This window comes from Xenopus tropicalis, chromosome 5, assembly GCF_000004195.4.
Source record: "Xenopus tropicalis strain Nigerian chromosome 5, UCB_Xtro_10.0, whole genome shotgun sequence".
Taxonomy (NCBI): Eukaryota; Metazoa; Chordata; class Amphibia; order Anura; family Pipidae; genus Xenopus; species Xenopus tropicalis.
Window position 1 is genome coordinate 29,219,959 of NC_030681.2, and position 14,544 is coordinate 29,234,502.

The window sequence follows — 14,544 nt, forward strand, 5'->3', positions numbered from 1 at the left end:
GACCACTGAGGGACATTGTTTTTAGCAGAGTCAACCAATGACATTTAAATTGTTGGTGCATAAGGAGCAGTATTCCTACTTATCATAATGAAAAATTGAGGGGGCATCACAACATCAATCGACAGGCCACCATATACGCCCCTACAAGACCTTCAAAAAAAGGGAGGAGCACAACTTTATAATAATATTATCCTATAATTGCTAAAGTTCTCTGTCCTTCTGGTTCTTTAGTTGGTGTGCAAACTATTCGATTCCCCAAAGTATAAAACAAAATGTTATATTTTATTGTATGTTTGTTATAGACAATAGATACAAAAGTCTTTAGGTCTATGGAGTGAAAACCTATCTATTACAATGTGTATCATTTCTATGGCTAATGTTAGTACAAATCTGTAAGTACTTTCTGTTACATTTCTAATCACTGCTACTAAGCTAGAACTAGTAATTACAAGCACCCTATTTTATTTTTGAGCTGGCGTTTTATGTATTCAAATATTAATTGTAGAGTGGATGCCATTGGTGGATAAAGTAGAGAACATATTTTCACTGCTATGTAATTGCAAAATGAAATAAAAATAGCACACTTTTACAATTGTTCCATTTAAACCACAAAAATGTGGAAAGAAAAAAATAATACAAAGGATTTGAGGTAATATTTATAGCCTTGTTGTGCTGAAGGCAACTAATTATTGAACATGGTTTTTTCCTTTTTTTGTAAGCTTAGAGCAATCATTTTTAACAGTGCATAAAAACAAATAAATATCCAATTAACTGAAGCAGAGGGTTGAAAATACAAAGTGAAAATAATCAGACCATCTAGTAACTGCTGTAAGCCCGTGTGGTTTGGCAATATTTCCTTGCATTCAAGGATAAATATTGGCCTCAGCGGATGCCATCAGCCGCACCATTTACCATAGTCGGAGGTCACAAGAAGTGTAGTAGTTGACCTTTTAACTAAAGCTATCTGTTAATGACATATACTAAAAGTCTAAGATATAGCACCACCTTCTAAAGTCGAACTGTTTGTCTCAGTGGAGCCCCTAAATTGATGTATTCTGTTGTGTAATTGCACTCGGGAGCCTAGTTTAAAAGGCAACATGTCCTCGTTTTCTTTGTTATTTCGTGCTGCTTCCAACTTTGTTCACATTTAGTCTGATTAAGTTTAAAATACTGCTTTCATGCTGCATAATCTTTCCTCTTTTTTTAACACAACGTATTTAATTGGTTAATGTACATCTATGTTTATATTTTTTTTCTATATGCGTAAGATTAGATGATCAAAAAAGAATGTATGTGCCCTTATGCTGTAAAGATGTTGGACAGGCTAGAGCAGGGGTCCCCAATCTTTCTTTACCCATGAGCAACATTAAAATGTTAAGGAGCAGCATAAGCATGCAAACATTTCCTAGGTGGCCAATAAGGGATGACTGGTAGACTACAGGAATCTCTGCTTGACAGTGCACATGGCCTTTATGCCTCCAAATCTTGCCTTCAAGTCAGAAATTAAAAAATGAAAACCTGCTTTGAGGCCACTGGGAGCAACATTCAAGGGGTTGGTGAGCAACATGTTACTCCTGCGCCACTGGTTGGGGATCACTGGGCTAGAGGGATCACTTTAACCTCATGTTTGAGGGTGTCTTATGAAAGTGTTAATAACTCTTTTTGCAGATTTTGACATTTGATCTTCGATTTATTGTCTGAAACAGCAATGTCCAAAGCTGAAAAGCAAATGATAAAATATATTCCCAATTGAACTCCTTTAACATTGTATTGAGATATATTGATATATTTAACATAAATGCTTTTCCATATGAGATAACAGGATAATTCTTTCTCTAGAGGAACATGTGAGAAACCTACTGTATTTTAGCAGCTATTCAGTTAGTGCTGTTCATTAAAGTACCAATAACATTAGCAAATGAAAATGCCCTAAAAACCTTTACATTTGATATTGATAGGGGATGATTTATCATCATTATTATCATAGGTTGGGTTCGGGCGATACAGTGTAAAAAAAGAAAGTTCTTTAACTTGCTTGCATTTTCTTTCATTGATTATTTTTTTTTTTCTTGGGAGGAATAAAGTACAGGTAAGGGATCCCTTATCCGGAAAACCGTTATCAAGAAAGCTCCGAATTACGAAAAGCCTGTTTCCCATAGACTCCATTTTAATCAAATAATTCAGAATTTTAAAACTGATTTCCTTTTTCTCCATAATAATAAAACAGTACCTGTACTTGATCCCAACTAAGATATAATTACCCCTTATTGGGGGCAGAACAGCCCTATTGGGTTTATTTAATGGTTAAATGATTCCCTTTTCTCTGTAATAATAAAACAGTACCTGTACTTGATACCAACTAAGATATAATTACCCCTTATTGGGGGCAGAACAGCCCTATTGGGTTTATTTAATGGTTAAATGATTCCCTTTTCTCTGTAATAATAAAACAGTACCTGTACTTGATCCCAACTAAGATATAATTACCCCTTATTGGGGGCAAAACAATCCTATTGGGTTTAATTCATGTTTTAATGATTTTTTAGTAGTAGGTGTCTGATACCTGTACCTAAAATATGTAATAGCAAGAACATACATTTAGTAAGTGGTAAAAACTGTATGAATGTGTGTGTCGTTGACCTGCAATGCCTTGCCTTGTATATAATACATATAGAGATATAGTCTATCTTTTAGTGTAGTAAGCCCTTCCTTACCTTGGTTTGTGTTACATCTGATTATCCTCAATAGCTCATAACAATATTTGTCCTACACTCCTTGCATGGAGATATCTAGTGATTTCTGCATAGCAGTTGCATTTGTAATGCTCAGTATATATAAGCCCCAGTAAATGTATATTGAGTATTTAACCTCTTTTGCTTTGCACCATCCATCCTGCTTACTGAGTACAGGCATAAAATGCTTATAGTCATAATGTGCTAGAAAGATAAAACACCATTACACATTTACTATTCTATTATCAAGAGAGAGTCGGAGGCATCAGACCTTACTGCCAGAATGCATTTGTTGAAACCAAATATATCTTTGCAAGTTTTGCCATGTTTCCATTGCCTTGCTAATATAAATTAAAACATGTTGGTATGCTAATGTGTAAATATATAAAGATTAAATGGTCATCATTAATGTGTAGATCTTTTAATTTGAATAGTATTTTCAAAGTACTTTGCTATTGGGTTCTAATAAGGTCACTAAAGCATTTTCTTTGAAGCAAACAACAGAAGAATGTCCTTATATCGATAGGTATTAGTGCTGCAATCCCAAAATCAATTAACCAATTAAAGGGACAGTAACACCAAAAAATGAAAGTGTATAAAAGTAATTACTATATAATGTAATGCTGCCCTGCACTGGTACAACTGGTGTGTTTTCCTTAGAAAGACTACTATAGTTTATATAATAAAGCTTCTGTGTAGCCACGGGGGCAGCCATTTACAGGAGAAAAGGCACAGGTTACTTAGCAGATAACAGATAAAACCCCATTATATTCTACAAAGCTTATCTGTTATCTGCTATGTGCCTGTGCCTTTTCTCCTTTTCCCAGCTTCAATGGCTGCCCCCGTGTTGACATAGCAGCTCATTTATATAAACTATAGTAGCGTTTCTGTTGCAAACTTACCAGTTTTACCAGCACAGGGCAACTGTACATTAAATTTGAATTACTTTAAAACACTTTAATTTTTTGGTGTTACTGTTCCTTTAAGGGGTCTTACCAATGATCACACACAATACTGGAAATAGAATGGTGTCATAGTTTTATACAAGGTCAGAATTAAAGAAATAGCATCTGATATGATATGCATGGCCTTCTCCCCTCTTCAAAGTCTTTCTATGATATAGCTTTCACTGTGTACTAATGCTTGGCTATGAATAGAACCACAAAGACCAATGATCATGAATGGAAGAGCCACATTGGGCTCTACAGAGCATTGTATTCTAACTGCACTTGACCAGACAAAAGCATGAGTAAATTTATAGTCTAGTAATAGTATAGAGGTATGAGACCTGTTATCCAGAATTCTTGGGACCCCAGATAAGGGACCTTTCTGTAATTTGGATCACAATTGAATACACTCGGGTGCAGGCACATGTAGCCAATATCCACATAAAAACGCAAGACTTTTTCTCGCATTTTTCTTGGATTTTCTCTTGTTTTTATGGGGATATCAGCTACATGTGCCTGCACCCAAGCATATTCAATTCATTCGGGTGCAGGCACAGGTAGGGGGAGTTTTAAACACATGGAGCATATTCTCAGAAGAGTTTTTCAGCTTGCCGAAAATATGTGCCATATGCTTTGTGTGGCATTAGCCTTAAAGGAACAGTAACACTAAAAAATGAAAGAGCTTTAAAGTAATAAAAATATAATGCACTGTTGCCCTGCACTGGTAAAACTGGTGTGTTTGCTACAGTAACACTACTATAATTTATATAATAAGCTGCTGTGTAGCCATGGGGGCAGCCATTCAAGCTGGAAAAAAGGAGAAAAGGCACAGGTTACATAGCAGATAACATATAAGTTCTCTAGAATACAATAGTGTTTTATCTGTTATCTGCTATGTGCCTGTGCCTTTTCTCCTTTGAATGGCTGCCTCCATGGCTACATAGCAGCTTATTTATATAAATTATAGTAGACTTTCTGAAGTATACACACAACTTTTACCAGTGCAGGGCAGCAGCACATTATATTTTAGTTACTTTTATACACTTTCATTTTTTGGTGTTACTGTTCCTTTAACATTAAAAAAAACCCAATAGGATTCTTTTGCCTTCAATAAGAATTAATTATTAAAATCTTTGTTGGGATCAAGTACAAAGTACTGTTCTATTATTACTGAGAAAATGGAATCATTCTTAAAAACTTCAATAGTTTGATTAAAGTGGAGTCTATGGGAGACAGCATATCCGGAATGTGGAGCATTCTAGATAATGGGTTTCCGGATAACAGATCCCATACCTGTAATAGTAATTTAGTATAATGATTTTTATATATATTTATTATAATAGTAAGTTTTAATATAATAAACAAAAGCCATGTATATCCTGCAAAATATGTCCTTATAAACAGTAACAGTAACATAGTAAAATAGTAACATAGTGAGTTGGGATGAAAAAAGACATACGTCCATCATGTTCAACTATAATAAAGTGCTTAGTGATTTAATTTTTGTCACATATTGAACACTTGTGTATTGTAATAAATATTGTCTGAATGAAGAGATTAGAAGTCACCTCAGAGTTCCCTGACCTGTATAAAAGAATTCAGAATTTGGCTTCATACTTTTATGTGGTCATGGACCTCCAAGGTGACATATAATATCCTTATATTTTACAAAAAGGGGTACATTAGTTACTGCCAACAAAATGAAACATTAGACATTGTAATAAACTATACTACATAGTATTTTCCTAAGAATAAAATTGGGACAGAAATTGAAATTATTTTTTTTATTCATAAACCAATGTTTGAGACTGGTAAATGTACTGTAGGTCCGAAGTGATACACGTGAACCTTGCCCCTTAGCCAGGAGTGAATGGGTTTCACTGAAACATGTAAACAGGGACTGGAAGTGAGAAAGTACAATTTGAATTGCATAAAGGCATACAATGTACACATGCTATAAGCAAACAGAAGGATCAGTATAGAAAGGGTGAGTGTAGGGACATATCGCAGGCTCACATTTGTTTAGAAATAGATACGGAGAGTTACAACTTGTGCCCATGCACAGACATTACAAACTGACATGTTCAGATAAGAACACACTCTTCAGACTCTCATGAGTGAATCTCTGGCTCTCTGTATGGCTTTTTTTCAGAGTTCTAGCTCTGGAACATTTTTCATTAGATAAGATAGTGGATGTGCATCTCAAACAAAGTGCGGGAAACATCCATCCAAGTTCTGAGCAACCAACCCTATACCATCATTTTACATTATAAAGCAGTGGAAACTTTAAAAGTTTATAGAAACTTTCTATGTATTCTTCTACTAATATATTCTAAAATATATTATAGCATGTGAATATATAAGACTGTGTTGCTCTATGAAGTATAGTTGGGGGGGGGGGCTCAATAGCTTTGCTGACTATAGCTGGAAGAGCATCAAAAGATGTTTCTCAGCCTGTTATTTTATTCTTTACTCCTGTCTAAGCATTTAATAGTTTATTTTTACTAGCAACCCTAAAATTCCACCTTTCCTCAACAGCAGCTGCCACCCAGCCATAATTTTAATGTTGCCCAAAGACAGAAGTCTTGGGTTACGCTTAGTGATGAGCGAATCTGTTCTGTTTCGCTTTGTGGAAAATTTCATGAAAAGTTCCAATTTGAAAAGTGGAAAAAAATGTGTGAAACGCGGGTAATGCATCATTTTTTGATGTGCAATTTTTTTTTACGTGAACCCGACTTTTTCCTCACTCTGCGAATTTTTGTTGTGGCAGATTCTTCTGGCAGTTTCCCAAAAAACAAAAAATTGCCAATGGCGAAATGCTGAATTCTGCTGTGAATCCATACAGTACTGTTGAGGGAAATATTTAAAGATCCCCTTGGCCCCAACTGAAGATTTCCAATCCAGAGTATAACATTTTATTTCCAGAAAATCCAAAGGCAAGTTCAGTAGCAACCCATGAAGTTCTGCCATTGGACCCTGTTGTATACACCATTAAGCTGAATAAGGTAAAACCTTTTTGAGGCACCATTATAAAAAAGCAATACAAAAAAAAGATACTACGGTCCTCTAGAAAGTTGCAGAGGCAATCAGGTTACACCCTCACAGACCAGTGTACGGCAATGTTAATATGGTTACAATATTCACATACATAAATATCAGGCAGACTGAGATTCCATTCCATGGGCAGTTTGGGAGCTCTTTTCAATCTACATCTGCCCAATTGGCTCACCTTCTGCGGAGCTCAGCAAGATATATTGCATCAATTTGAACAGAGAGGGGATTTATCTGATCTATTTAAACAAACCAAGACCATAAATCTAGAAAGTTTGCTTTGAATGTGCACTATATGGCCTCTGCTCTGGGAAGGCATTCCACTATGTGGAAAATTGTTAGTGGGGTTTGTTTCCATTCAGCCATAAGAACAGTAGTGAGGTTTGGCCACAAATGTTGGGTGTTAGGCCTTGCTCACAGTCAGTGTTTCAATTTATTCCAAAGGTGTTCTTCCACTCCCATCTTAGCAAATACATTCTCTATGGATTTTGCACATGGGGGCATTATTGTGGTTAAACCACGAAACAGCCTTTCCCCAAACTGTTGGTGCAAAGTAAGAAAGTACAGGATTGTCAAGGATTTTATTGTACACTGTAGCCTCAAGGTTTGCTTTCAATGGAAACAGGCCCCCTAGCCCAAACCATGGAAAACACTGTTTCAGGGTCTAATTGGCAGTTACTTTCATACCTCTCAAGTTGACACTTGGACATTGTGATGTTTGTTTGACTCTATTACCCATAAAATCTCTACACTCCCTAAAAATTGACATTGCTGATAGACACAGTCTGGAACTCAGTAGTGAGTATTAAAAATAAGGACATGTCATTTTAAATGGAATGTCTGGATACTTTTAGCTAAAATGTATTTGGATACTATGGCTCTATAATGTATATAAATATCATTGTTGGTGGGGTACATTTACAAAAACTGCCCCTTTGTCACGCTCTAGTACATTTTCACCGTTGTTTCATGTTTTATTTCTACAAAATGCCATGCAGTGAAAGCTTTAGAATTTGCTAAGATCAGTGTGTTGAAGTGTAATGTAGTACTGGAAAACTCGAGTAGAATTTCTCTTGTTCCTTATTGTGACATATTCTCTTATTCATTATTTCTCTCATTAATTAGTTCATGACTTGCAGGAATTGGCTATAGGCTTCCAATGGAATGCCACTCAATAGGTTTCCAACAAAGTCCATTGAACAGTTCTCAGCATCGCTGAGCTGCCAAGTGGTTTCGACAAGGGGAAATACAGAAACAAGAAGGGCTTTTGCAAACAATGAGAATAACTCAATACTAATAACAGAAAGGAAATTAGGGCTGAATTCTTGCTCTTTGGTACATTTGTGCACCTTTGCTGCAGATACCTGTTAATCCAAACACCATGGGGACACTGCAGTTGTGTTTTATTATTAAATGTCCTGGTCATTCAAATCAGTTGCCTAAGAAAAATGAAACATGGGGAACTTGGAAATACTTGCTAGGTAACAAAAATGATCATTTATCAACACTGGGCAAACTTACCTGTGGGCAATAACTCCCAGCAACAAATCAGTAATTATGATCAGCCAGCCACAGGTAGAACAATGAATGCAACAATTTCATTGGTTGCTATGGGTTACTGCCCACCCAACAGGCAAATTACCCCCACTAGAATTATGTGTTGTCATACAATGCTTACTTACTCCTTATGTTTTGGTCATTTTCATTAAATGTTATGAACATAACTGAGCTTTGCATTTAAACTCAATGCTTATTGACTCTTAGTTGCATCTTGACATTTGTTGGTTTTTTTTTTCTTCTCTCCACTTTATGTTATAAGACACTTGGCAGAACATTAGGTGCTGTGCGGAATTTATAGTAAGGCAATAACATACTTCTGTAAATAAATGCCAAATTGCTGTCCTTCTAACCCCGCGCAAGCTGTAACTCACTCTTCCTGCATCTAAAAGCTAACAGTTTCAGCTGAGCTTGCACAGGGTACCACAGATTGCTATAGATGTTTTCACTTAACAGTTCTAAAGGAAATCGCTTTGGGATGCAAAATTAGGGATAATGAATAAGGATAATGATACGATTTAGTGTTGTTAAGGTTGTTCTTCCTTTTTGTAAGCCAAGTATTTATGAGCTAGCAATATTTTATTAGTCTTGCCCTCGAGAACTCAGAATTACTTATTTTCTCATTATAAATGGCACTGTAACACTGTATTTCTAAATAGGAATGGAGCTTTTAAAGATGGTATATCTAATTGATTGTTAAATAGAGTATCTATCTATCTATCTATCTATCTATCTATCTATCTATCTATCTATCATCTATCTATCATCAATTAGCTATCTATCTTTATCTATTATCTATCATGTATCTATCTATCTATCTATCTATCTATCTATCTATCAATCATGTATCTATCTGTCTGTCTGTCTATCTATCTTTAGCCATCTATCTATCTATCTATCATCTATCTATCTATCTATCTATCTATCTATTTCTATCCATCTATCTATCTATCTATCTATCTATCTAGTAGGAGGAAAGGAGCATTTATAAGTCTCAGTTAAAAATATTGTAGATTGTAAGCTCTTTTGGGCAGGGCCCTCTTCACCTCTTGTATTGGTTATTGATTGCTTTATATGTTACTCTGTATGTCCAATGTATGTAACCCACTTATTGTACAGCGCTGCGGAATATGTTGGCGCTTTATAAATAAATGTTAATGTAATGTAATATTTAGTAAGTTTGCGTTTTGGGGATGTTTTTTTAAGACCAACAAAGTAAGTTGGTCTTGAGTAAGGTCCCAGGAAGCTGAAACATCGACAAATGACAATCGACTCATTAAGACCAAAAAGCACTAAAACACGGAGAGAAGCACTCAAATATAATAAAGCGTCTGTCTGGGTGAATATGAAAATAATGATAAAGATAGAAAGCATTGCACAAAAAAAGGCTTTATATAAATTCCCAACGTTTTGGGAAACAAATAATGAAGTGTGCTATATATATATATATATATACAGCACTGAGTTGAAGGAACAGTAACACCAACAAATGAAAGTGTTTTAAAGTAATTAAAACTGGTTAAACCTTGTGTTGCTTCAGAAACATTACTATAGAAACACTAATATAGTTTATATAAATAAAGGCAGCCATAGGGGCAGCTATTCAAAGGAGAAAAGGCACAGGTTACATAGCAAATAACTGATTCAAAAACATTGTATTTTACAAAGATTATCTGCTCCGTAACTTATGCTTTTTCTTCTTATGAATGGCTGGACAGCAGCAGTGTTCATGATAATTGTGTTTATTGTAGAATATTAATAAATTGCATGGATTAAAACTAGTTAGTACCGAATGTAAGCAAATAATTCATTCTTTCTTTAGGGAAGTGTTTTTAATATTGTATTTCAAAAATAGCCCAGAAGTCATGTGTTTTTAGTATAGAGAAGAATACTGTAAATGCCGTTTTGCCTATCCCCTGAATGCTCACTTATATCCGGGCAAATAAAGCGAGAAGAATAACATCTTCAGAAGATGGCAAATATTCTTTAGCTCGCTGAACATAATTTTAATGAGTCAGCCTGGTCTCTTATCACTTTTGCATGATCCACTCTTATCATATTAGATTATTAGCCCACACAGCTTTCCTCCAAACCGGTTGCTCTGCCAGAAATGTAATTATGTTTGCATTGTGGTCAGGAGAGGACACCAGCCTCCCTTTCCTATTTTCACTATTTCCTTTTCTAGCCTGTCAAAACTCTGCAGATTCTTTATTAATAATAATCACTTTATGTTACAGGGAATTACCATAAAGCCTAATACCAAAAAAAATCTCCAATGCTATGAGTGTTTATTTCTGTATTTTATTCTTTCATTATTTAATATTACATATAAATGTGTGTGTCTGACCATATAGATACTGTATATATTATTAATGTATCTATGGAAATTATAGGTTAAGAAAAATATTACAACAAACACAAGAGCACGAGTTTCTCTTTATGTTCAGTGCATCTATACTTAAGAAGTAAGATAAATATGCAGCCACACATTTCAAGGTTTTTGCCTGGTTAGACTATAAAAGTCAGCAGTTCCAGATCAGAAGTGACTAAACCCGATGGCGACAGAATTATGTATGACAACTTGTAAAACAATTTTAATGAAATGCAGTTAGCAATTCGTCCACACTTTTATGGTCCATTTATTATTCTTAAATGCATGTGTGAATGTCTCATAGATTATTAATGGTAACCCCCCCCCTTCTCAATGAAATGCAATCTATGTCTTTCTTTACATCTTAAATACTGTAATACTTATAGATGATTATTTTAATACACCAGAGCCCAGAGTTGCAAGTTACTGATTATGTTTATTATGTGAAAGACCTGGAATATTTTATAAGGTCCAGAAGATCGCCTTTACCATACTGGGATATTATGCAGCTTCCCATCAAAAGTAATATAAATATAGACAGAGTTACACACTTTAGTGTTTGATGTTATATATTAGCAGACAGAGATAGGAAATGACAAACCCTGATGACTACAGAGTGCAGGAATTATGTATAGCAACTTGTAAGTCATTTTCCATCTGAATTGCCAAATAGAAAAATATACAGTACATTTTTAATACATTCATGATTCCACAGAATTAGAAGAAACCATAATAGTCTGCTCTGACTTCTAAAAACCATTTCCAATGCCTCTTTTTGGCTTACAGTCATTCAGCAGCTCTCTCACCTTGTACCATTGTGAAGTGATGGATTCTGGGAACAAGGACTCCTCTACTTTCCATGGTAGGTGAACAGAGGGTCTTCCAGAATTCATCACTTCACAATGGAACAAGAAGGGAGGGATTGGATGAATCTCTCAGCCTAAGTATTGGGAAATGGTTCCTACATATCACTTGAGGCAGGTACTGTATAGTTTCCTTTCAGTCTGAAGAATCAGACACAGACATGTCTGTGTTAAAAAAATTAAAAAAAATTATTTTATTCACCTTTTTGCATAAGCCCAACTAAAGGTTCAGGGTAAGTTATATGAAACATTCCAATTAACACTTAATTGGTATAAAATTAATGTACACCCCACTTCAGATACCTTGAGTCCAGGTCAAATCTTTATACAGGGTACAGGAACCATTATCCAGAATGCTCGGGACCAAGGGAATTCCAGAAAAGAGGTCTTTCCTTAATTTGGATCTCCATACCTTAAGCCTACTAAAAATCATTTAAACATGAATTAAACCCAGTAGGATTGTTTTGCATTCAATAAGGATTAATTATATCTTAGTTGTGATCAAATACAAGGTACTGTTTTATTATTATAGAGAAAAAGGAAATCAATTTTAAAAATCAGAATTATTTGATTAAAATGGTGTCTTTGGGAGAAAGGCTTTCCATAATTCTGAGTTTTCTGGATAATGGGTTTCTGAATAATGGATCCCATACCTGTACATACAATTCTGTCTTGAGACCCAACAGATAAGGTCTTATGGGGTTTACCCCATAAGACCTTATCTGTTAGGGCTAAAGACAGAAGAAGGCATTCCAGAGTCCAGAATGTTACCAGCCCCTTACAGGGATCCTATGATTACTGATGAGTGAAGAGAGTGATGCCTCAATGTTGGTCACTGCTGTAAAAGTACAAAAGTGTTCATGTCTCTTTAGGGACATCTAAAAAACAGCTCTAAAGTTCAGAGCTTTCATCTTGGGTATGTCATTGTCACTATGCCAAATGCAATTTTTGTGCAAATCTGTTTGGCCGGTAAATACATTTTAGGCAATCTATAGTACTTTGAGTGTTTTACCTGCATCACCTGATTGGAAAAGGATTCAAACTTTGAAATTCAGCCAATTGAAAATATTCTTAAACCTTAGCTCTAATTTTCTTTCATAGAAAAATGGTGCCTTTGATATGTTAAGGCTGCGAAAAGAGATCAGTAGTCTCTGCTGACCTTGTGGAATGAATGAAGATGGAATGAAGATAATACATTTCAGAGTTGACTGATTGTATATGCCCTTTGTGTAGGTCTCCTGAAATGTGCTATTTCAGATATTATGTTTAAATAAAAACAATTAATATGACTACTTGTAAATGACAGTTGCTTATAATGATTTTTTTTCTTGTTCATTTTTCTAGGCTTTCCCCTGTATATCTACTGGAATTTATGGTAAGTTCTATTTTACATATTATATACTGTATAACCAAGATTCATAAATATCCTGTAAATTATATTCTTATACATGGTTCTTAGTGATATCCTCAGTTATAATTGGTGCTTATTGATGTCACATGACTCACTGAAGCTTGACTATAACAAATACTGTACCCCCTGTTGTAAAATATGAGGATATAATATTCATTGCAGAGTTCCATGACCTGTATAAAGGGAGTTGGCCTTTGGATTTGTGCTTTTATATGGTCAGGGAACTTCTTGCTGACATGATATCCTTAGATTTTACACTAGGAGGTACATTATACACTATATATTTATAGTCAGCAATGTGTTTCATTAGAATATTGAAAAAATGTTGGGATCATATAAAGTCACAGGATTCAATGGGAAGTAGTAGTAGAAGCGCTTGTGGCATATTGGTAAACAATAATAACTGATGCCATAGTGATTCATGACCCCTTATCTGGAAACCCGTTATCCAGAAATTTCCGAATTACGGAAAGGCCATCTCCCATAGACTCCATTATAGGCAAATAATTCTAATTTTTAAAAATGACTTCCTTTTTGTAATAATAAAATAGTACCTGTACTTGATCCCAACTAAGATATAATTACCCCTTATTGGGGGCAGAACAGCCCTATTGGGTTTATTTCATGTTTAAATGATTCCCTTTTCTCTGTAATAATAAAACAGTACCTGTACTTGATCCCAACTAAGATATAATTACCCCTTATTGGGGGCAGAACAGCCCTATTGGGTTTATTTAATGGTTAAATGATTCCCTTTTCTCTGTAATATTAAAACAGTACCTGTACTTGATCCCAACTAAGATATAATTACCCCTTATTGGGGGCAGAACAGCCCTATTGGGTTTATTTCATGTTTAAATGATTCCCTTTTCTCTGTAATAATAAAACAGTACCTGTACTTGATCCCAACTAAGATATAATTACCCCTTATTGGGGGCAGAACAGCCCTATTGGGTTTATTTAATGGTTAAATGATTCCCTTTTCTCTGTAATAATAAAACAGTACCTTGTACTTGATCCCAACTAAGGTATAATTATTCCTTATTGGATGCAAAACAAGCCTATTGGGATTATTCAATATTTAAATTATTTTTTAGCTGACTTAAGGTATGGAGATCCAAATTACGGAAAGATCCCTTATCCGGAAAACCCCAGGTCCCAAGCATTCTGGATAATAGGTCCCATAACTGTACAGGGTCATTTTCAATTTTTCCTTTTTTTTCATCCAAGAAAGTTTGTGTGCTGGATTTGCATGTGTGGTTTTTTGTAAATGTAACCATTTTCCTGATTTCCCTTCTATGTACTACATAAATCATTATATCCAGTGGGAACATTGTTGTTTTCTTCTGGAGTTGTATTGAAATATGAGTTTGAATATTTGCAAAGATTTTTTTTTTACCATGAGAGATTTTTGTATCTTGTAATCTGTTAATAGATCAGTCGTGTTCGGGGCTGAAAAATCGATATGCTTTTTCAAGTCAGATCTATGATGTAAAACGTTTTATATGTGGCACCAACACTGATCTATATTTATGACAGTGGGAAAGCATTTCCAGGAGATTAATTGCTCGCGGTAGAGCAGATTTACAGCGGGCAACATCTCCACATTTGC

The 14,544-nt window shown here is 35.1% G+C and overlaps 1 protein-coding gene across 1 annotated transcript in view; it reads left to right on the plus strand.

Moving 5' to 3' along the window:
* Nucleotides 1-14,544, plus strand: part of macrod2 (MACRO domain containing 2) — a 1,296,131-nt gene that overhangs the window by 995,594 nt on the left and 285,993 nt on the right. The window contains exon 7 of the mRNA XM_004914719.4: nt 12,866-12,896. Coding sequence (XP_004914776.1) covers nt 12,866-12,896 — 31 coding nt within the window. The remainder of the gene's footprint in view (nt 1-12,865; nt 12,897-14,544) is intronic.